The 24907-nt window shown below is 32.7% G+C and overlaps 7 protein-coding genes across 13 annotated transcripts in view; 4 read left to right on the forward strand and 3 right to left on the reverse strand.

Annotated features, from left to right (window-relative positions):
* Positions 1-4115, forward strand: part of LOC124533407 (E3 ubiquitin-protein ligase HECW2) — a 106406-nt gene extending 102291 nt beyond the window's left edge. For all 6 annotated transcript variants that reach the window (XM_047108639.1, XM_047108642.1, XM_047108640.1 and 3 more), the window contains one exon: positions 2737-4115. In XM_047108639.1, the coding sequence (XP_046964595.1) occupies positions 2737-2995 (259 nt within the window). In that variant the 3' untranslated portion in view covers positions 2996-4115. The remainder of the gene's footprint in view (positions 1-2736) is intronic.
* A 200-nt stretch (positions 4116-4315) lies between these two features.
* LOC124533409 (plasminogen activator inhibitor 1 RNA-binding protein-like) lies at positions 4316-6316 on the reverse strand. Its single transcript, XM_047108646.1, has one exon. It carries the CDS (start codon positions 6122-6124, stop codon positions 4937-4939), a length of 1188 nt encoding a protein of 395 aa, XP_046964602.1. The 5' UTR covers positions 6125-6316; the 3' UTR covers positions 4316-4936.
* Positions 6317-6831: 515 nt separating this feature from the next.
* Positions 6832-8205, reverse strand: LOC124533618 (glutamine synthetase 1, mitochondrial-like). Its single transcript, XM_047109013.1, has one exon. It carries the CDS (start codon positions 8203-8205, stop codon positions 7003-7005), a length of 1203 nt encoding a protein of 400 aa, XP_046964969.1. The 3' UTR covers positions 6832-7002.
* Positions 8206-8330: 125 nt separating this feature from the next.
* Positions 8331-14410, reverse strand: LOC124533619 (glutamine synthetase 1, mitochondrial-like). The gene is made up of 2 exons (XM_047109014.1): positions 14341-14410; positions 8331-9591 (listed from the first exon to the last, which is right to left on the reverse strand). The coding sequence occupies exons 1-2, from the start codon at positions 14364-14366 to the stop codon at positions 8436-8438; spliced, it is 1182 nt and encodes a 393-aa protein (XP_046964970.1). The 5' UTR covers positions 14367-14410; the 3' UTR covers positions 8331-8435.
* Positions 9792-12638, forward strand: LOC124533621 (DNA-directed RNA polymerase III subunit RPC9-like). Its single transcript, XM_047109017.1, has 4 exons — positions 9792-10035; positions 10774-10894; positions 11742-11894; positions 12532-12638. The coding sequence occupies exons 1-4, from the start codon at positions 10028-10030 to the stop codon at positions 12619-12621; spliced, it is 372 nt and encodes a 123-aa protein (XP_046964973.1). The 5' UTR covers positions 9792-10027; the 3' UTR covers positions 12622-12638.
* On the forward strand, positions 14392-18776 carry LOC124533620 (glutathione S-transferase D7-like). The gene is made up of 7 exons (XM_047109016.1): positions 14392-14678; positions 14822-14884; positions 15237-15379; positions 16176-16234; positions 16939-17086; positions 17964-18157; positions 18601-18776. Exons 2-7 carry the CDS (start codon positions 14872-14874, stop codon positions 18725-18727), a joined length of 684 nt encoding a protein of 227 aa, XP_046964972.1. The 5' UTR covers positions 14392-14678; positions 14822-14871; the 3' UTR covers positions 18728-18776.
* Positions 18777-19512: 736 nt separating this feature from the next.
* Positions 19513-24907, forward strand: part of LOC124533380 (serine/threonine-protein kinase 17A) — a 171679-nt gene continuing 166284 nt past the window's right edge. Inside the window, exon 1 of one of the 2 annotated variants that reach the window (XM_047108606.1) lies at positions 19513-20149. In XM_047108606.1, coding sequence (XP_046964562.1) covers positions 20004-20149 — 146 coding nt within the window. In that variant the 5' untranslated portion in view covers positions 19513-20003. The remainder of the gene's footprint in view (positions 20150-24907) is intronic. The other variant, XM_047108608.1, reaches the window with a different exon arrangement.

A 24907-nucleotide genomic window follows, 5' to 3' on the forward strand; every position in this document is an offset into this window, starting at 1 on the left:
ATCAAAGTACGTAAAATACTATATGATATGATATATGTAGATGATGCAGCACGTTTCGCAGGTCACAGTATGAATCACCACATAGAATAAGACGTCACAGTCGGTACTCTTGTATATTTTAAAATATACAACGGATTTTAATGCGGTTTCCATCAAAAATTGATTTAAGAGAAAGGTTTAGTAGTTTTAGTTGTGTCAAACATATTATAGTAGAGAAAAGCCGAAAAATTCAACTTTCCTATTCTAAGAAATCTATAGTCGTATAATTACAAACCTACCCGTTTCTACCCGTGACCACGAACGCTGTAAAGTGCTCGAAACGTCGGGATGTCCAAAATAATTAATATACGCGATTAAAATCCGTTATAACTAGTTTTATTTAAATAATTACAAACCCTTAGCCCGGGCAAGTATCTGGTATTTTTATATAGAAAACTGCGCTGCAGTTTCACCCTCTTAATAATAAATCAGTATGTATATGCATTCCTTTAATTTTCTTTTAATTAGTAATTATGACACATAACTTTTGTCCTTTGACATAAAATATTAATAGTTAATAACATCATATTATGAGAAAGGTAACCTCAAATATTTATACTGTAGCATGACTAGGCTTATACAAAATTTTGCATTCACAAGATATTTTAAAAATTTACTTTTCAAATTTTTTGATAATGCTTGCTTCTAATATTTCGTGCACGAAGTTTTCAACTCACTAGTTTCATGCAACCGGAGATTTGTTTATAACTAGAAAACAGACTTTTCAAATAAATGTGTACCAAAAATAGTGTCGTGCTAATTTCATATTTATTTATACATTTTACTAGTTTCCGCCGAAACTGCTTACAAATACATACGACACTCTCTTCCCTTCGCTTCAGGCATGACTCAGAATGAGGGCTCTTTTGACGCTTGTATTATTTCCATACGTTAAATTACCTCGACTTTAAAAAGTGAATTGAAAGAAAAAGTTAATTTATTTAGCCTATATTTTATTTCAATAATAATAATTTGGAGCAAATAAAAGCTAAGCTAAAACATTTTCATGTATATGGAGAGTTGTATTCAGTACCTACATAAATTATTACTCAATTCAACGTATGACATTCCGCCAGTTACCATAATATAAGATTAAAACAGTAGGTACTTTGTAACGTACTTAAATTAAATCACGTTTGAAAAGAAGTTCTAATAATAGAAGAAAATGAGGCCATTCAATGCTCGTATTTTATTTCTTGTTTACGAATGCGTTCCATCCGACACAACTGTTTATTGCGATTGGTTAGTTATTTGCGCTGACTTTGGTTTAACTTGTTATCGAAAGTAAACGATAACCTTCGCGTATGAATTATCGCAGACTTCGCACTGTCGCCGTTGCAATGACCCGAAACTAATATAAAAATATTTCCGTACATAATATAATTTTATCTCTCAAATATATGTACCAAAGTTATCTTTTAAAACTAACAAAAAATATTTTTGAAATTTTGTATACATATTTATTGGTCTTACATGATAAAATATATTTGTATAATTTTATTTAACCTCGGTCGTTTTTAGGGTTCCGTACGTCTGAATACAAAAACGGAACCCTTATAGGATCACTCGTGTGTCTGTCCGTCCGTCGCTTACAGTCAATTATCTCCGAATCTTTTAGACCGATTAAGTTGAAATTTGGTACACATATCAATTCCTGTAACCCAAATACAGAGGTGTGACGTGAGCAGATGAAATCTGTATATGGGGGTTCATTTTTGGGGGGGAAGGGGAAAATTAAAAAAAAAATTCTGAAAACTGCATCGTGTGGCATATCAAATGAAAGGTCTTGTTGGGAAGATCTTAAATGTATTTTTTTGTAATTTTAAAATAAACAGTTTCCAAGTTATTCAAGAAAATAGACGAAAATTGACCATTCCCCCCCCCTTATCTCCGAAACTACTGAACCTAAAATTTTGAAAAAAATACAGAAATTAGTTTTCTCCTTATAGATTATAGGAAAACCTATAAGAAGTCCATGATATTAAAATAACATGGTAAATCACTCAATATTGTGCGTACCAACTTACATTTGCAGGTGGAATGTGTGGGAGAACATATTTTTTAACTCCAATGTTAAGTTTTGTTGAATCGGTTTGTAGATGAATATTTAATGAAAAAAATAAGCACAGAATGAGCATTCTACGACCAATATTTTAGGAGATATTAACATCGTACGGAACCCTCTTCACGCGAGTTCAACTCGCACTTGTCCCCTTTTTTTAATACTTTAGACACCTCAAATCGTTTTATATAATTGATATATTAGATATTCGATTTAACCAAATTAATCCAAATGCATTTAATTATTTAAGTATTATATATATGTTCAACTTAACGGAAATAAATGTAGACCGGTTTCAGTTACCAAAATAGTTTAACGTGGGTACGTCGCCCACGTGTATTAAATGATGAAACTTGTGAAGTGGGAATACACTTCACAAGTTTCATCATGCGTAACTAGACTCGAATGTTTTATATGTAGCATTTCTGACAGGAATGTATAAATACAAAGTAATATTTTAATGAAAATACGTGCTGATAAAAATCTTATTACTTCGAACGCAAATAGTAACAGGAAGTGGTCAACCGAGTCTGATATGGATATTGTATGTGAGAGCAGTTTTGTAGGAATGTTTATTTTAAAAAGTATGTAATGCGATTAAAAATGAGTATAACTTATGAATATACTTGTTGCAGATTTACGAACGAACAGCGACTCCGACTCGTTCAGTTTGTTACCGGCACGTCATCGATACCCTACGAGGGTTTCTCGGCCTTGCGGGGTTCTACGGGCCCCCGCCGGTTCTGCATCGAGCGCTGGGGCCGCATCGAGTCCCTCCCGAGGGCCCACACCTGCTTTAACCGACTGGACCTGCCTCCCTACCCGACTCTTCAACTCCTTCACGAAAAGCTGCTCCTCGCCGTCGAAGAAACCAATACCTTTGGAATAGAGTGAACCGTCGCTTCGGTATCGTCCAGAGTATGTCGTGTAAATGGGAGTTCTCGTTGAATCTAATCAAATTAAAATAAATATCGATGTTGATTGTAATCCCATTAGTGGCTGTAAATTGTCAGTGACTTGTTGTCGATGTAAATAATAGTCAATTGATTGTATAGTTGAGGAACAAACGGAGATAGTGTTATACCTATTTGCTATATGTGCGTAGTATGTAGGTGTGCCAGACATGTAACAATAAAGCTAGCCACGTATCTATCGAGGTTTGTACTTTGTAAACGCTTTTATTGTAAGTGAAGTATATTGTGGCTGTGAATCGGGGCTCAAGTCCCATATTTAGTTATTACGCTTTACGTCACTAATTTATAATTTTTATTAACTATCTAACTTGAACAAAGTCCTATCGGTTTATTCCCATAATGATCATTGTGACGATGATGTATTTTAAATTATTGTAATAGACGAAAGAAGCGATTGTCTCTCAATGCTCTTTATTTGGCTAAAACAGAAGCTATTAAAATTAATGAATAGCACTACCTAGTCAGCTAATATAATTATATGCTTATAATAAAAAAACTGCAACAGAAATCATAATATTGCTTGTTCATCCCTGTAGTTACTCTTACCTATTTATGTAATTAATATAATAATTGACATATGTGGATGTCGTGAATTATTTTGCTAATATTGATGTTCCTCAGTTATTTATATAAACATAAAATTTTATTAACTTAATATGATCGAGTTACATGCTCAAAATTATTATTATAAAGTATTAATTGTCATGTAATGCTATTATGCAGATGTAACATCTTACTTTGGTTCCATATGTAATGTAAATACATTATTTATTGTGTTATTTGTGTAAATTACATTGTGTAAGTTTATGTTTATTTTTGTAAGTAAAAGTTCTATTATGTTGAATATTTAACTACTGTAGAACATTGTTTTATTATGAGTATATTCTAAGTAACTTGTTTTGTGTGGAAGTGATCAGATGTGTCAATATACAATATTACTTACATAGAAATGTGGTTTAATTTCAATATAGAAATATATATCAGAAGCATGTAATCTGAACCCAAATATATTATGAAAAATCGTTTCATTTTATTCTAAATCAAATTATCCCACACTGAATTGTGTTTACACAAATTCATACCTTACCGATGAACTTGCTACTAGTATAGACTAACAATAAAATTTTATAAAACAAATTAACATGGCTTTTGCAAGGAGGAGGAGAAATATGAGAACTTACACAAATACAGTTATAGGAATAATAATTCAGCAAAAAATTTGAAAATAATAACAAAGAAGCAAAATTCACACATACAAAATGTTTATTTTTCAAGAAGTTTGTGTAACAACAAAATCAACCTTGTTATTAAAGACCTTATCTTTTAAACATTTATAACTATTTACAGTTTTAAAGTCTGCACCTGTCGACACAAACTCGTGATACAAAATGCAATGGGTTATTTTCTTCACAAATGTAATCTAAGCTAAATTGTGACAGAGTTAATCCATTATTGTCACAGTCTGCAAGTTGTAAAACTTATCGGATATAATAACTCAAGTTAAGTTGTAAGCAGATGTGATTACAATACAAGCTACTGTTATGATAGATTCATATATGCGTTACGGTCGCTATGTGTTTGCAAAATTAAAACAATTGTCCTCCCCCTCCCTTACACCTGAGCGTCACCAGGAGCTCATAAGAGAAGTAATTCCCCTTTCTTTTTAAAATTTTAAAACTTTCTGCACATCACCCGTAGGCTATGACTGTATGTCAAAAAATTACTAAAACTCAATGTAATATAATACACACCTTTGTAAATATTTTGTATATTTACTTCAAAAATAACGGTACATACAATTTTTAATTTGTATCTCTATCGTACTTTCAAAAGGGGAGAAGAACGGAGACTCACTGCGAGTCTAGCTGAGAGAGGGGAAATCCTTGTTGTCGTCCACCTTAGGCGGCACAACCTGGTTGCGCACCACCGGCCGCTCCTCCACTGGCGGGGGCTCCTCACGTGGAGCCCCACGGCCGCCGGCGCCGCCAGCGCCACCGCCGCCGCCCCCGCGACCGCGTCCGCGCCCGCGCCCGCGACCTCCCGTGCCGCCGCGCCGCGAGTTGTCATTGAACGTGAACTCGATGCCGAGCACGCGCTTCTGTCGTCCGACACGCTGCGGGTAATCTGCAATGTCGTACTCCTCGTCGCTCTCGTCATCTTCTCCGCCTTCCTTCTTCTTCTCCAACATGACCAGATTCTTCCACTGGCTCAAGTCTTCACCCTCGCCCGCCTTACGTAGGTTATACTGAGGAGCAGTACGCTGAGCGTTACGCAGCGCTTTGTACTCGTCCAGTGTTAGCTCACGCGGTTCTTCTTCTGCAGGAGGCGCACGCTCCGGCTCGGGCTGCTGTCCGTCCCCGGCGGCAGCGGTGTCCGCCGGTTTCTCTTCAGCGACATCACCTTCGGATCCGGTTTTGTTCAATTCGTCTAAGTCGTCCTTGATCGTGCCCCAGTTGTGGGGACCGGCCCCATCACGTTTGTCCACAGGCTTAACACCCGTTTTGTCGGAGCCCGATCTCCTGTCAAACTCACGTTTTCCGCGGCCGTCGTAACCCGGCCTGGGCCCACGTTGCCCGTCACGTGGTTCACGTGGGGGCCGAGGTCCACGGCGTTCACCTCCTTCAGGATTATCGCTGAAATTACGCCGCTCGAAGTTAGGCCTTCGGTCACCAAATTCACGGCGGGGGGGCCTAGCGCCCTCCTTTCCTTCGACGGCTCCGTTTTGTGGGCGCTCTTCGCGGCGTCTCGGCGGTGGACGTTCTACGTTACGATCATTTGTTCTCGGAGGACCCTTGGGTTTTTGTGGTTCGCCACTTTTATTTTCTTGAGACTTCACATTTTGGGTTTCCTTGATACCCTTCCTCGTGACGACACTGCCGCCCTTAGGTTTGATTTCAGGTTTACCCTTATTTTCTTTTTCGGCCTCTTTGGTCTTTTTTTTAAGCTCTTTCGCTTGCTCTCGAGCTTTTAACGCATCAAGAGGATCGGACTCATCGTCCAAGAAAAGAGCATATCTATTATCAATTCCCACACCGTAGGAATTCTCCATTATGATCCTCTTGATGTTTTAATCACACAAAAACTAGATGTTAATGGATTAATTTCACACACTTAGTAAGGAGACATTTTGTCTTATTTTATTGATTTCATTTAATATGGCGGCCAAACGAACACACTAATACGCCATATGACGGCAAGAATAGAGAAAAGAATGAAAATGGCCGCACTTTAACTTTTTAATGTCTATGGTAAACATTATTGTCATAGATTCCATATTATTTTCTTTTTATTAATCGATTTGAGGCAAAGACACTATGGTATGTGGTAACCATAAAGTAAAAAAACGTAAAATTATTCAATAAAATATATATATTTTAATAATTTTAATTTCTATTTGACTCAATAAATTATACCATGTCATATGTGATAATTAACTAAAACTATATGTTTAATTTTAAAACGATAACATTTTATGTTTTGTAATTTTTTTTTAACTTTATTAATAATATAAATAATATGCTAGAGTACAATGCAATAAAAAATCATGCCAACCGATATTAAAAAAATATATATCCATTATATTATTTTATATAAATTATTATTGATTGCAGGTCCATCTTTAAAAAATCCAATAACATTATATTTAGTTTTTTTATCAGTTAATTAAAATGTGAGTTATTCTTTGCCCTCTGCATACATCACATATTAATCATATAATTGTCATATAAATAATAATAAAAACCAATTCTTGTTTTTAGTAATTTTAATAAACAAACACGGAAACTTATTACAATATTAAATAAAATAATAATATAATATTTGTAAAAAAAAATACATCAAAATACATGTTAAAATATTTTTATACCGTTAATTTGATATGCCAAAAATTGCTGAGACGGTCTCAGTACTATATCCTAACTTCACACCTTACTTACAACATTTACCTCCTTTGCCACCACCTGCTGACCCTAGGCATGTATCCATCAACAATCCACAAACCAGGTAAGGATCGCAGTCTCCAGCTGGTCGCCTATCTTCCATGAATCCCTTTCCTTTTTCCTTGATATTTCTTTGCAGACGAATAGAGGACTTTCTATTCGCGATACCCCAAGAAAACTTATCGAATGGAGCAGTTTCGAATTTCCCGGATAAACGCATTCTATTGGTTAACTCATCGTTTCCATAATTCTTCATATGTTTCATGTGATTTTTTTCCAATCTTTTGATACACTCTTCGATAAACTTATAACCACCATCAGAACGCATTCTTTTAGTACTAAAGTTGTGATGCATGCCTACTCCTGGATGTTTCGGTCCCATAGGCTTGGGATGATAAGTAACTACTACTCCGTAATCTTCAGACACTCTACCCATTATGTATCGTGACATCCACATATCATCTGGAGCTTTAATTCCAATAGTTGTACCAATTTGCCATTCCCAGCAGGCAAACATTACTTCGGCGTTAGTGCCTTCAAAATCACATCCAGCATATAGGCAACACTTTGTATGAGCTTCACAAATATCCCTTCCAGCTATGTACTTTGCTCCAATACCACAATAGGAAAATTCATAATTGACAGCAGGAAAACCTCCACCTTTAGGCCACCCTAAGCCCCAACCATCCATGTCTAACATAGTATACTCTTGTTCTAGACCAAACCAAGGTTCGTCTGCTTTATGATGTTCACAAAGATCGTTGCAAAATTTCCTATGATTTGTAAGAGCTGGTGAACCATCTCCCATGTAAACTTCACATAGAACAAGAACATGAGGTTCTAGTCTAAATGGATCTTTATACACTGCACACGGTTTCAAAGATGTGTCAGAGTTAGAAGTGGTAGCCTGGCCCGTTGAACTGCCGTCGAAAGCCCATCCGGGTGCTGCGTCGGCGCTGTGAGGAGTGCAATTTAAAATTCTATCTTTACATCTCATATTTATACCTGATCCGTCGATCCAGCAGTACGTCGCCAAAACCTTGTTACAGGGCACAGGTAATCTTATATACCTATCCATAACCTTTTTATTCAATATATGATTAATCGATTGTTTTAGCATGTATCTTTTCGGTATAGAAAGCAAATTTGTATGTTTTTGCAACAAAGACAAACACTTTACTAGGCCTTCCATGTTTTGTAACAATCAAATATTTTTTTGTTAAAACTATAAATTTATTACTTTAAAAAAAAACCTCAAAAATTCTGTACTGAAATCCTTTTAGTGAACATGCTTAATTTAAAATGAAATGACGTTCATGAAATAAAATAACGTTTATTATAAAAGGAAAATATTTTCCAGCCAATGATATCAGCCAGTATGTTTATAAACAACCGCTTTCATTGAAATTAGTCAAATAAAAATTAAAGACAAGTTTCAGCTAATAGGGCACAAACTCTGTAAGGGTCACAATCACCAGCTGGTCTTCTATCTTCTAGAAAACCTTTACCTTTCGACTTAACGCTCTTTTGGATTCTAATCGATGCTCCTCTGTCTGCTACTGCCCATCTACACTTATCGAACGGTGCCGTTTCATGTTTTCCGGTTAATCTTTTCTTGTTTTCTTCTCCATCTCCAAGACCGTAACTCTTTATATATGTATTATGGTTGTCACATAAAATTTTACAAACTCTTTCTATTTCAGCTATGCCTCCTTCTTCTCTCATTTTTTTAATACTGAAGTTGTGGTGACATCCTATTCCCGGTTGATCTTTGCCCATTGGCTTCGGATGGTAACTTATAATTGTACCAAAGTTTTCAGCTATTCTAACTAATAAATAACGTCCTATCCACAAATCGTCCGCAGCTTTAATACCCATTGTTGTACCAACTTGATATTCCCATGATGCTTTCATGACTTCCGCGTTACATCCTTCATAATCCATGCCAGAGTAAACGCAAGCCCTTGCATGACATTCTACAATCTCTCTTCCTGCAACATGTTCCCCGTTGCCACAATATGATAATTTCGACATAGTTACAGGAAAGCCTCGACATTTAGGCCATCCTACTGGCCATAGATCTGTATCAAACATAGTATATTCTTGCTCAATTCCAAAACAAGGTTCTTGGTCTGAAATTTTGCTGAGTACACTTGCACAATGTGCTCTATGGTTTGTTGCAGTTGGAGTCCCATCGCCGTTGAATGTTTCACAGAGCACTATTACGTGTGGGCTCTTACGGAATGGATCTCTGTATATACTACAAGGCACTAATATGGTATCAGAGTCCTTGGTTGTAGCTTGACCTGTAGAACTTCCATCAAATGACCATTTAGGAACCATTTGCAGATCGCACGGTATTTCATTGATTATTCGATCTTTTGAACGCAAATTAATTCCACTACCATCTATCCATACATATGTTGCAAACACTTTGTTTTTTGGTAAATCCAAATTTGTGTAATGGTTATAATATGTGTTTACAGGTGTCTTTAATTTTGTTACACCGGATGTAAAATTTTCTTGAGACAAATTACGTAACTGCATTTGCATAAAAGAAGATATTTTTGAAAATTTTCTGTAACACAAAATAATTTTTATAACAGACATTTTAATACAAAGAGTGATAGTATCCTAACATAAAAATAAAAACAACAAATCAAAGCAATTTTCTATTTGGTTATGAAATTTCAAAATCTAGTACGTTAGGATAATTTAATTATTATCAGTAATATGTAACTATTGTATGTAAATGTAGGTATTACTATCGTTCGTCAATCCATAAACCTCGATTCGGTCGGTACCATGTTAAATGTCAAAATTGACATTAAAAATCCAAATATGTCCAAAAAATTCAAATGAAGAGAGATAGAGTTTAAACTTTAGCCACACATGAGCCACACTTATTCAACAATAAAATGTGTGTGATGTTGATGTACTACAGAATAGTATTTCAATAGACAAATAAAAATATAAATTCATTGAATACTAGAACATAAGTACAACAATGAAATATGGAGACGTAAGTTATCTTGTAAATAATATTGCGAATTCAAGTCTCATAATATAAATAGAAAAGTATACACTGGCAAAATACTGAAATCTTGGTCGTTATGCATCAATTTATTAAGTGATTATTGTACAACATTTGTCATTAATGACTTTAAAAAAATATCAGTAATTACTAGCGGGTGCTTCAGAAAATAGAGTCCTAGAATGTTGTGGTCATTGTGGTTTGTTCTATGACACTTGCTTAGAATTCTAAACAAATGCTGACTATAAAACTATTATTTTATACTGTGTTACATTAAAAATTATTTTCATAATTTTAACTTTCTGGACTACACTGAAATTATACAGAACCAAATATTTCCATATAAACTAACAAATCTCTTGGAATAGTATTAATTAACTAATATACTTTGAAATTTATGTTTTGAGCTGTGTTTAATTAATTTTATGAACTATTGAATTGAATGAATTGATTTGAATCACTTGCCCCTTGGAGCCCTTATTGCCTGCACTGGCATCAGAAGGGCTGGTTCGTTTTTTTCCCAGAGGATCGGAATTGCGATTCAACAGGGAAATGCTGTTAGCATTTCGCCACCATTCCACGCAGTCAAGTTTTGTACAATAATTAGTTATAGTTCATATTTGAATATACTTAAGTGTTTAATGTTACTAATTCTTAGGTAAATAAAGATAATAACTTTATCAATATTTACTTCATTACTTTAGAAGATATTATATAATTTTCCAGAATAAAGGCCAACGCAGCATTTCTATGTAATTATGAAGTAATGCAGATTTTACAGCAATTGAAAGATAAAACTCAAAAGAAACATAAACGAGAGGGATCACTAGCTACTGTGACATATGAGGTATTATTTAAATGGATTTGAACATTTTGTCACTCATATTATAAACCATTTGATGTAGACTATAAATTTTGCCATTACAATAGTGTAATATATTGTCAGTAGGATTATGGTATGGCAGTATGGCTTTGTATTAAACAGTGAAAATATTTGTATTAATCAGTACCAATATAAGTAAGGTAATATTATTACAGACAGTTGCATGCATAATGGAAAAATTATCTATTAAAGGACTCAAAAATCAAGTCTCAAAAAAAACATAAAATAATTTAAAAAAATAAACTGAAACTAGCTTATATATACTAATAAAAAGAACTTATAACAATATAAAAGCTTGATTAATCAATCTTGTTAAAATTAGTCTTACAAACTATTTTCTCTTTAAAGATAATTTCAATTAATTGTTAGCATGGCAATGAAATAGCACATGGTGGTTGTAGTTTTGTGTAAGCCTGTATGCTTGTATTCCGGTTTGAAGGGTGAATGTAACTACAGGCATAAAGGGTATAACATCTTAGTCCAATGTTGGCATGTTGGCAATGTATGGAATGATTATTACTATTAAATATCATTTGATAGTCTGACCAAATAGTTTGTTAACAAATATTCATAATATTTATACCAGAAGTAAGAATTGTCTTTGTGAAGTTGAGAAGAGAGAGAGAGTTGTTGAGAAGTTTTCGTATAAAATCTTATCATGTAAGCAACTGCACATAAAGGATAACACTTTTTGTAAAGTGCGAACTATACACATAAATGTTTTTGACTTGTGGAGCTTTTACAGTTTCTCATGATATAATTTGTTTTTTTTCTGGGAGATGTAATATTTTAAACTTTTATTCTTTTGCAGACTGTACACTATTTACAAGACACAGAATGTAAAAATCAATCTGCTGAATCTATAGAGAACTTTCTAAAGGCTATGAAATGTTTTAAATTGACAAAGTCTGAGAAATTAATGATGGTGAACACTCCTCCTAGAACCGAATTAGAAATACAATTGGTAAGGTTTTTTTTATTTATATTTTTAGGCATACATACATTTTTTCAAACATTACTTTATTCCTAATGCAAGGACTGAAAGAGGAGATGCCTTTAAAATATACAGGTTATGTAAAAGTAATATTTATCATTTAAGTTGCATTTTATTATAAAGTTATATTATTGTATCATGCCTTTAATGTTATTAAGTCTTATATTAATAAACATATGTTCTTGTATCATGTATAATTATCATTATTGAGTTTTTTTGGTTTTTATTTTGTTATATTCTGGTGGCGGTCTAGGACTGGGTTCACTAACCACCCTTAAATATCAATCTGGCATACTATCAAATATATTAATCCGATTATAATATTAAATTACCCGAACAAAGACTGAGATTTTGACATAGGCAATTTTACTACTTTTGAATAATATATAATATTTCTAGCGTATTTTACTGTTAAAAATGGACTTAACATTTTTTATTTTCAGTAATTTTTGGTAATCATAATTTAATTAATGCTTTTTATTACAGTGTAATGTGTATAGGGTAAAAAAAGCATTGTAATGGTTACACCCTAGGATAGTGAACTGAGCGTGTCTGCTCAGAATGATCAAATATTACAAAAATATGATGACTGCATATTTTTTTTCAGATTGTTCAAGAAAGTGAAGAGAGGTTATCAGAGGAAGATGTTCGAAAAATAATTGATATAGTGAATGAATTCTTTCCAGTAAGCACATGACAGTGCCCATCATAATTTAAAAAAAGTCATAGCTTGTCACAGACTATGATTGTACAAATGTTTTTTTTTACTACACAGATTATGTAAGAGATGATGAGATGAGGTGATACATAAGTAAATATATTTTGTAACTAAACTTTCGGTATTATTTATCTGTTGCATTATAAACTATAATTTTATATGAGCCGAGTTTATTATATTACTTGGTCTGGAGCTTGCCTGCAGGATCTTAGGGTCGGCAGCTTTAAAACTAACCAATAGACTGACTGTGCAGGCTGATTTTGCAGCTTAAATATTTATATTATCGATTAGTCAAGTAACTGTACATGTAGAACAATCATCGCTGCTGGATAAATTTATGTAATTTTTTTTATTTAATGATTTGATATAATATTTGATTAATAACAACCTGCCTCATCATGATTAAATTTACTCTAATTATGCAGGAATAATCAATTCATTTCTAAAGTCTAGATCATACTCCTCGTTATGTACTTATATAATAAAAATAATAAGTTAAGAATGTAAGTTCAAGCTTGAACATATCAATATGGTATAAATATTTTGTATAAACGTCCTCGGGCACGGTGGTGTGACGATTTACGCAAGACAGCTCAGGAGCTGGATGCCAGTAGCCTAAGCCACTTGACTTAAAGTCCTATGACCTAGATGGGGCAGAGGGCGTCCACAGAGGTCCTCCATCTCGAACTGTCTTGAGCTTCATGCTTCATCTCGCACGTCATACCGATGCTCGCCGCTTCAGCTATTACAGTGCGAAAAGCCTAAGCCACAGTGGCGTGCAATTAGAGGCCTATGTACAGCAGTGGATGACAAAGGGCTTTCAATGATGATCACGATAAACACACACATATTTCTGCTAAGTCAAACAGCAATACTCAGCATTCAATTTCGGGCAACTGCTGACAAATCTCGACAGAAAAACATTTGAGTGACTGAATCTGAAATGAACTCTCTACCTCGAGATCAGCGGCCTTAGAACCTTGGCTAGGTTTGAGCAACGAGGTTGTTAATTTAATATGATATTATTTAATAATCAGTTATATAATCAGTTTAAGTCCTTCACCTCAATAGGCCTCCAACTATCGCTGATAAAAACTGTTCTACTTTTTCAGATTAACATTACATATTTTGATTTTTATCACTTATCAGTACTTATCACTTATGATAATTGTCTCTCTAGTAAAAAATATAAAGCAAATTGACCATGAAATACTATTCATTGTCTTTAAATTTATAAAAAAAAATCATTTGTTTATTGATTTATTTTTTAATACTTTCAGTAATATATATTTTTTTATAGTTTAAATAAAATAATTGATATTTTACTGTAAATTCAATAATGGAAAAGTTATCATTGTTTGATCATCGTAAAGAACTATGACTAAGGCAGATTTGCAATCAATAGATACAATTATCGCGTTCATTAAAAATATGAATGATAAATATTTGCGAGAAAGAGCAAGAAGATTGGTATGTTATTACAAGTTGGGACAAATATGTTGGGCAATCGATTGGCGTGTTGTCGTTGGCGATGGATGCTGGTCGGCCAACCATTAATATTACTATTTCAGAGGAAGAATAGTCTTTAATTACTATTGTACATAAGCATTCTGACAAATGGACTATTTGATGGTCAGTGGCCACCACCGTCATTGGCAGAATATAAAAATATGATGCATCCTTACATGCGCAACTAACCTTGAGAACTTCACTGGCTCACTCATCTATTATTGGAACACATTGGCAGTAGTTGCGTTCTACCCACTCAAGAGCACTACTATATCGACTGTATGATGACATGTATCATTATTAAATGGATAATACCGACAAAAAGTATATAAATACTTCGCATTAAGTGACCTACTGAGTGAATAATACACCAATGTGTAAACAATGGTCTGTTGTGACTCAGACTCCCAGAACCTTGCCTAAAGTCAATCGTAATGGTCCAACGTTGGCCGAACATGCTGGCCCAATGTGTGATATTAAATAATCACTTATGTTGTTGCTTCAAATCAGTTATCTGCTTAGCACTGGTAAGTAAATTGTTGTTTTTAATATATACTTAATAAAATTGTCGTGTTATTTAAATGTCTGTATAAAGCATTAGTGGTGCGTTGGCGAATTTTATGCAAGCAAGTAAGCGTGAGATTATTTTCAAATGTTATTTTTTTTGCAGATTTAACATAACTTAGCAGGAAAATCTTCGCGAAATACATTTTACTTACAATGGCTAATAAAGGTACGTATATTTTGCGTAATGTTATCAATTGAAAATGTTTATTTGTTAGTATTTAAAAGTAAATTCAATTATTTTATATTGGACTTGGTAGTGTGTATTATTAGTTAATTCGATTATTATAAGTATTTATTTATTAATTCGATTATTATAAGTATTTATTTATTAATTCGATTATTAATAATAAAAGTTACAGCACTTTTCATATTGCTATTAATCACAATGTAAATGGTTTTCCACTTTACTCTACCGGAAATTTGCATTTATATTGTTGTATATTATTCCTGGTGTATCACCTGTCTTATGTTTTATATTATAGCAAGAATGTAAATTAAATTATAATATTATTTTCTAGCGTCGAGTCTCGTGCTATACATGAACGAAGCCAGCCCGCCGTCGAACGCTGTAATAATGCTCGGTAGCAAACTCGGGCTCCAGTTCGACTACAAGAAGCCAAGTTTACTGACACTGGAGCATAAGTCGCCGGAATTCAAGAAGGTAACATATGTAGCTCGTGTAACAATGGAAACCTTTCGTTACATTATTTAATTGAAATGTATAAATATTCAGTGGCGTAGCTAGGTGGGGAAGGGCCCCGTTGCATAGAAAAGAATCAAGCCCTCACCCCAGAGTCAGATTTAGAGGTCTGGAGGCCCCGGGGCCACAGAACAGTGAGGGCCCTAGACAAACAGAAGCGTGAACACCCTAATAATTATATTATTATGAATTAATTTTTTTTATTTTATTTCAATCAGTAAGCTATGATTTGTTTCGTATTTGTATCGGTAACTTTTAAAATATTAAATAGTAACATTATTATAATTTGACTATATCTCAGTATTTGTTAACTTGCTGAAAACTGTGGCCCCTCTCATGTGGAGGCCCCAGGGCAGTTGCCCCGGTTGCCCTCCCCTAAATACGGCCCTGCCGCACCCCCTCTTTTCTATCCCTCTTTAACTAATAATAACCGTTTAAAATTATAGATACCAAATAAGAAATCTTGTGCGTAGGGTCGCGTTTTTCAAGGTTCAGAAGTTTAAGGTATAGTTTAGAGGCCCCCCTGAACTTCGGGGCCCTGGTGTATTTCACCACCTGTCCTACGATAGCTTCGCCACTGTAAATAGTACGTACGTGTGTTTGTAACCTAACTTTTTTAACTGTTGAACCAATTTCGATGAATTATTTGTTTGTATTCGAGTCCCTGTTTGTTAAGATAGGACCCAATAGATGGCGCTATCTAAAAGTGAATGGTAAATCAAGGCTGACCGGCTCGTATTGGTATGATTTTTTACAGATTAATCCAATGGGAACTATTCCAGTACTTGTGGACGGCGATTTCGTTGTTTCTGAAAGGTATATATATTTTTATTAATTTTAAAGCAGTAGTTACGTCTCAGACATTATCACTACACTATGGTATTTATACATTATATAATTATTTTTAATCAAAATACAAATCGATAGCGGCGTCGAAGATTATCAAACTCATTTTGGAATACATTTTAAGGAGTTTCTATTTAAATAATGTCCAGAATGAAAGCCGGTGTTTTAGCTTTATGAAAACATGTATGTCACGCACACCAACCCTGAATAATAAATACTACAATCCGTCTAATCAATTTCATCCAACGTATTTAAAATATGTTTCAATAGTATAATTGGTAAACCCTGATTTTAAATAGTTAGGTTTTTTACTTTAAAATATTCGTACCTACTTAATTTTTTTATAGAATAAATATGCTTTCTATTTTCATCAAATTGTTTTTTTTAACGGAATATACCCAAACTGGTAAAGCTACTAAGTCTAGAACGTTGAAATTTCAAACATAATTAAAGATTTATTCTATAAAGTATACACTAAAAGATATTTTTTCACATCTTTCGGGGGGAAATGGGTCCCAGTTACAACTATACAAGAATAAATTATTAATTATTATTATTAATAACGGATGTACTAATGGCCAATTGAGCCATGTCTTCCAAAATGATTTTACTCTAATTATAAATTCATTTCTGGCAGCAATTGTTTAATAATTAATATTGTTTTTATTTTCCAGTCATGCGATAATGAAATATTTGCTCGGTAAATACGGAGGTGACCATCAAGAGAAGCTGTACCCCAGTGATGTGAGGACCAGAGCTCTCATCGACCAGAGCCTGTTCTACGATGCCGGTGTACTCTTCGTTAGGCTAAAAGCTTTTGCGGTAAATGCTTAATTTTGATATTTGCATGTTAATATGAAAATAAGTATTTAAAAATAATTACGACTTTAATAAGATCTTTATGAATAATAAAATGACAATCTTAAACGAAATGTGTTTCGGGTACAGATGTTTGAATATTTTTTTGTAATTATCTCGTGAGCGGTGTAAAAAAAACATGGTAAGGAAACTTTGCATGTGATGGATTCAGAAGGCAATTTTTTTTAAGTATATTTTATTGTTGTTGCGTGTCTTGCCATTTCTTCTCACTGGAGACTGCTTTCCAAATTTTTTTCCAGTATTGTTTAAATATTGAAGATTTATTGAATAATATTAATTTGATTTTATTTGTTATTATCCAGTATCTAAACAGACGTGCTATTCTTGTATATAATTTATGATTTGATATGCATATTTCATTGTATTATGCCTGTATTTTTTTATTTACAGACAGCACCACAGTCGTTAATTGCTTACATTAAATCAATGATATTCTAATAAACACATATGTTATACCCATACTAAACAACAGAAAAAAGTGTGCCGCGCAGGGGACCGTTTATTTTATATTTCGTTACAAGTAGAAAGGATAGCTTGAAAACAATAAGTAAAAGGGATAACTAGATGTATTAATTACACAAAACGTATTACTACGTAATTATGATGTATTATAACGTATTACTACGTAAAACGACAAAAGGCAAACGTCCCAATTAGGACGTTGTCTAGTCTTCACTTTTTGCGCGTTAATGACATATCTGTTTATTAGAACATCATTAAATACTTACAATTTTACAATTTAAATTAAAGATCGTTACTGTAACCAAATATACTTACGAAATCTGTAGAAGCTATTAAAAAAAATTTAAACTAATTTCAGCTACCAACACTATTGCGTGGGCTAGATGGAATATCAGACACGCAAAAGGCTGACATCGACGAAGCGTTTTCAGTCGTAGAAGCGTACTTGCAAAAGAACAAGTACATCGCAGCTGATCACTTGACTTTAGCGGACATCTCGTTGGCGTCGACTGTCGCCCCTATTCACGCAGTGTACAAGATCGACGAGAAAAGGTAAATCAAGTGAAACTGATATTTTACTCTTGCTCAAAGTATATTATGGCTATCGAAAATATAGAGAATAAATTAATTAATGCGTATATTTGGGGACAATTCTGTTAAGTGACTTATGATTTGTCAATTGAGAAACGCAGAGAAAGAAAATATTAATAATCCCCAGTAGTAGGTTCATGGAACTAAAATTATTTTGACACATACAAATATTATACCACTTTGTGGGTGCCTTTTTTGCGATGAGTCCGACATTTTTTTTAATGTGAAAAGTTTCGCCGCTGCTGCGTTTTCGCTCACACTTCACTATCTGTATTTTTATCAGATAAGTTGGCAATAACTTTAAAATTAAATTTACATAACAAGTTAGTAGGTTTTTAGTGTATAAATTGGTAGTTGTAGATTTTATTATAAGACCTATACTTATTTATTTATTTTTAATGTAGGTTTCCAAGATGTAAGGAGTGGCTAGAACTACTTAACAAGGAAGAAATTTTCAAGGAAATCAATGAACCCGGTGCCGCCCTGTTTGCAAATATAATGAACATGTTCTGGGAAAAAAATAAAAAGTAAATAATAAGAATTACTTGAAAAGAGATGATTAATAACAAATAAAAAATAAAGTTGATATAAAACCTTATATAACATTTGTTTTTATTTTATAATAAATTCCTCGGAATTTGTGGTCTCATGTTTTTTTTTATATATACAAGTATCCTCGTTCGCTTTTCTATTTCTATCAATGTTGTAAAACAAAACCTACTTAAAATGTTTAATTTTTTATTAAAAATTATAATTACAAACACGACTACCTAATATTACTGTTTAGTGGTAGAATACATGACAGTGGGAGGTACTTATGTGGAGAAGCCTACCATAATATCATATTTTACGATATAACGTATATTATGCTATATACGTTGGCTTTATTTTTATTTTTGTGTAAAGATTTGGAGTTTTTTTCTATAAAATAAAATCTGTAAATGTATTAAAATTTTCTGTTTGCTTACCTTACCTTATATATACCATTTCCTTAGTAATGTAATTTCATAAATATTCTAAACTGCCATCTATCGCCACTGTCAGATACGCCGAAGTAAATTTTTAATTACATGTATTTTACCAAAAGATGTCGCTCTTAAACCTTTAATTAATTATTATTTTATGAAATTATTAAAAAATCTTTAAATGTTATATTTTATTTCTGCTAAGTAGATTATTCTATAACTACAATGAATACTTAATTAAAATTGAATTTGTTGTTTTTTTATAATGGCAATTTAAGAATGTTTGTACTAGTGACATCTAGCAATAAGTTGTGACAACTTTATGACCCTAGATGACGTACAGCGTGCAACTTTCGAACTTGAAACAACAGACTAGTGACATTCGCCAGAAGCGGAATTTGAATAGTATCGGCCGCTGAGAGTCCGCGAGGAGCACTAGCGACAGAAACGTGTACGACGAAGTGCGGTCGACTCGTCGATACGCAGCTGTCCTTTCGCGTTTGTCAAATTTAAGTTTTTCTCGAAGCGCGTGTGTAAATAAACAAATTGTCTTATTACTTTTCGTAATGAAAATGAAGTGAAACAAATGTTTGTTTATTAATCGTGTCGAATCATAGTGGAGCTGGAGCCTTCGATACCGTAACCGCTTCTCGCAATGACAAGGGAGAGCATTCAGTTACCTTTTGAGAAATCGGAGGCATTTAAAATGTTTCTTATGGTCTAATTGATGCTTTTATAACGTATAAGTGTATTCGTTGAGTATAAGTACTACTGTGTTTCGTTTTGTGACACTTTGGAGTATATTTTCGTTGCTCAAAGGTCGTTAGTCGCAACACGTTAAAATGAGTGTTTTGAGTGCTTTTACCAAGTCCGACTTTAAAACGGCGAGTGATGGACTACTGGAGCTCTCTGAGGAGAGGCTCCGCAGCATCATGCGCACGGAGCCCATCACAGACGTCTATCACGTGGAACAGACTCCCTTTGCAAGGTAACTTAGTTTGCAAACTTTTAGTCACGTGTACTTTTCGAGAACTTTTTTGAAGGTATTTTTTATGACAACAAGATAAACTAACAATCCAAATCTTAAATATTAACTAACTCAAAGTTCTTATAAATATCATTTAAGTAGTTTTATATAAATAAAAAATATATTATAAGATGTTATTCATAAAAACCTGTTAATAATTATTACCTCAATAGACTATGAAATAATTCATGGCCAATGCTGATAAAACATATCTGTTACCTATCAGTGTATGTGTGTTGTTGCAATGCTTAACATCACACATAGATGTTAGATATCATATATATATGTGTGATTGTTTTAAGTCTATAATTTACAATGTAGTTGTGAAATAGCTTGCCATAATGTTTATCTCTGCATTCCTGATAAAGATGACTGATGAGTGTTGAGTACCTTGATAATTAAAGATAACACTTCTATTTACCTCAGTCTAAAGAGCTAAAGGAGCACTTGAAGCGTGAAATAAATAATACCATTCCGAGACAATATTTCCATACATAGGTAATTAGCTAAAAAACTGTTCTATATTTTGACTGAGTCATGACCACTTTGTTGCCATGTTAAATAATTGTAATCTGTCCAATTTATAAATTAAAATTGATTACAAAATGAATTAAAGTTAGTTACTAAGCATTTTGATTATGGTTCATTATATGTAGCACCTTAAATAATTTTGTATTCATTTGATTAAAAAAGATTACAATATTGGGGATTATTTTATTTTAATTTCATATTAAATTTAAATTATTTTCATTTACTTGATTTATCTTGAGATAGTCATATTTTATTTTAACATAAATTTATTGAAAACGCTAATTCAATCTGGTAAATTAATTTACTTCCACTTATATCAATATATATAAAGAAAGGTCTGTACCATCTTTATTTTCTTAATCGGTTATAGTATTTAAAAGAATAAATATTGCATTTTTTTTTAAATTTAAGTAATATTGCTATCAATTTAAGTTATGTACAATAAAAGACTCAAAATTTGGTTTTTTATTATTATATTATTATTAGCATTTTTTTTTATATTCTTTTTACAGTCTTATAATCTCGCAAAAATTTTGCGTTTTTTCAGAGTTGCTATAATCAAGGTGTAATGTAAAGGTTATCGTACACTACACGCGAAAGTGTGCCGGAATTTGTGGTGTCGTTTACTCGACGCGGGGACATGTCCAACTACTTTTCCCCTCGTTGCTGCCACCAGACTATGCAATTTACCAATGCATACGATCATATAAGACTTAGAACTTAATTTAAACATGCATGTTTAAAACATTCTTTCTTTGTTTAACAAAAAAACTACGATGTTATAAAAATTTACGATATAATTTGACGCAATTGAATATACACTTAAATGTAAAGGAAACGAATAATATACTGCTAACCAATTAAAAAACGTTGATGAATATTTATATTATATACTTAACTAGTTTATTATTTTTTCGTCGTTTTCGTCGGCAACATATTCACACAAGCAGAAGATATTTTTTGTTTTGTTTAATTACGTCGCTTGAAATATGTAAGGGTATTGCTCCATTCAGCCATTCGTCATCACGAAACAGACTAAAATTCATTAAATCTTTGAATGATAAAATAAAATGTAATAAAAAAAAATGTATGTGCGTTGATTTGAAAGAGTAGTCACTCTGCAATTTCCAATGTAGTCTATGAACCTTTTACATTGTATTATTAATCAGCGTTAGTCTGATGATACGTCTTTCTTGATACCTCCTAATAGGTCGCAGAGGTCAGATAGCAATGACTCTGTATAATAAATATTGATTAATTAATCATATATACATAAACTTATCAAATAGAATTACATATATGTAAATAAAAACTGTATTATAAAAGAGAAATGAATTATTATTGACGCTGTGGTTAAAATTCGTTTTTTATTCAAATTTATATGTTCTTAAAAAGACATAACATGCTGGCAGAGTAAATTAAAAATTGTCATGAAGTTTACTTCAGTTTCCTGTCTTTTTTCATACTAGTAATATTAGAAAAGCCCAGGATTAAACTTTCAAACCGCTAGGCAGCTCGTACATCGTTGGTTTTCAGTACTTGTTTTTTTGTTATCGTGACGCAACATTATCATAAAAACAACAGCTGATTGATATCAGATATCATCAATATTTTTTATTGATTAGAAAGTTATAATGACCGGGTTGTATGTAAAAAAAATCTTAGTAAATCAGTCTTAAAATCTCCTCAAAGTAAATTTATACAATTTGAAAATGTTCCAACGAAACTAATCAATAAACCTTAAGGTTCCATATTAATTGATTCTCGGGTTGATTTATATGAATACTTTTGTACGTAGCGAAAGTGAAACGCAGTTATAAATCATGAAATAGAGTTGTTGCTAGATTCTATCGAATAATCGATTGTAAATCTATTCGATACGAAACAATAATATCGAGTTTCTAATACTGTTTGCTCCGTTGGTAATAAATCCTAGCAATATTCTTTTGAAGAATAAAAGACCGAGAAGAAAGTGATTAATAATAATAATTCTTTAATAAATTTTGATAAAAGATGGGTGAGTTCACAGTATTGAATAAAGATTCAGTCGTCATATTCGGTGTGTCGTAATATATTATTAGATATTTCGATAAATCGAAAGATCTCGATTACATATATTTTTCTGATTGGTATATAGAATTTTGTTTAAAATCGTAATATGTAATTCTTTTATCAATCTAACAGTTAGTTGCTCAATAAAAATCGATTATATTTATAAAAAAAATCATTGATATTTTTTCTTAAATTAACATAAATCGATCGACGATGCAAATCTGCCTTTCGGCATCGAAGTGTTTAGAGTTAATGTAAGAATATCTTAAAAACTATACCGGTTTATAAGTGTCGATAAGCGAATACGACGTGATGGATCGGTGGAGCTTTCCAGAGTTGAATCTCTCATGAGGTCACGAGGTCTGATCATACGACCAATCTATTTGATTCTACCTGGAACACTACTTATGTTTAATATAAGTTAATTGTCATTCAATTAAATGTAACCCGTCCGAGCGTCGTGGTATATTCTTTGATATAAAAAACTATGGTAAAATATACTTTATAATCTTATATACTTATATTACATATTTTTAATTTTATACTTGTTTTTAAACATATATTTATTATTATAAAATTAAAAACCTCAATATATTTTAAACGTATTTTATGGTAGAATTTTTTTATTGGCAACCCTGTAACCCAGTAAATTTAAATAGGAATCAGCGTTTATCAACTTACAACCAATTCAATTTGGTTATTGATAAGTTATTCGGAACAAGGGATATGTTCATTTGATAACATATGTATATTTATCTTCTTATATCTCTTTTTAATACGAAAAATAAGATAATTTCAACATTAAGAAATATTAAATTTGATCCCGGTATCAAAGTCTGTTTGCCACAGATCTTATAAAAAAATGCAAAGTATGCTTATACTATGTTTATATTTTTTAATTAATTAAAAACAATTTCTGAAGTGGGCGCTGTATAAGCCATGACGTTGCTAATTCCATGCAATAAATTAGGAACCCGCCCCAGTTAGTGCTAACACAATTTTATAATGTTAGATAATATTTCTCGGGACAGGAATGTGTTTACACGATAAATTGCGAACGACCCGATTTTAACAAAATGGGAAATGTGTGCTGCAATGAAGATAACCTGTTTTAGAATATTTATGAGGTTAAATAGAATATGTATGTCTGTTAACGTTTTGTTAATAGGGAAGATAACTCGACTCATTTGAATACGACACCTATCTATCATCGTAAGTGTAATTTTTTTTTTAAATATTCCTGGATGCCGTACCTACGTAGTGTCACCAGGTCCGTATAAGTCCGTATAAATCCGTATAAATCCGTGTAAACTATCCAGAGACAAAACCAAAATGTGTTTTAATATTTTTATTACGAACCAATCGTATTTCACTTGGTAATCTATTGTCATAAATGAAATTAAAAAAGGAATCTTTAATCTTTAAATGAAACATTTTTTATTGTGGCAGTTAATAATGGCGTCAGAATCAGCTGTATATAAATTCATAAAAAACATGTAAATATCTCGCAGATAATTTGCCAATTGTGTCATTAGTATCTCATTTGGGGCAGACAATAATCATATCCAACGTAATTGACATATTTATGTAATATCTAGTTCTAGCGGTATCAAACTAGGCGACAGTATTGCAAAATTTGATTTCAAGTGTCTTTGTACGAAGGATAATTGAAAACAAAGTTGAGTGTGATATACTGTGTACTGTAATGCACATTGTTGAAGAGCTGTCACGACCGCAACCTACAATTAGGATATCTCTGTAAAACATTACAAAAAAAAAAAGAAAATGCATTCAATAATTTATTGTGTTCTTTGTTATGTTTCCTGATACTTATTAAAAGTCAGCATGTCCTCATATCACGAATTAACTAATTGGTATTTTCCCAAGCTTTGTATGTAAGTAATTTAAAAAGTGACTAAACAATTTTTATTCGTTTCCTCGAGTTGCGAGCGTTAAAATAATTGTTTCAGAACTCAGAAGTACTAATGACGTAGATTGTCGAATTCATGTAACCTCATTAAGAATGGTTATATACATTATGACATTAAAGAAAATGTTACCACTATTGTCGACAATTAGTAGCTTCATGTCGTGTCAAGTACGTTATTGTTGAAGCGCTGTCCGGTGCTTATCTTC

This window comes from Vanessa cardui, chromosome 11 (assembly GCF_905220365.1).
Source record: "Vanessa cardui chromosome 11, ilVanCard2.1, whole genome shotgun sequence".
NCBI lineage: Eukaryota > Metazoa > Arthropoda > Insecta > Lepidoptera > Nymphalidae > Vanessa > Vanessa cardui.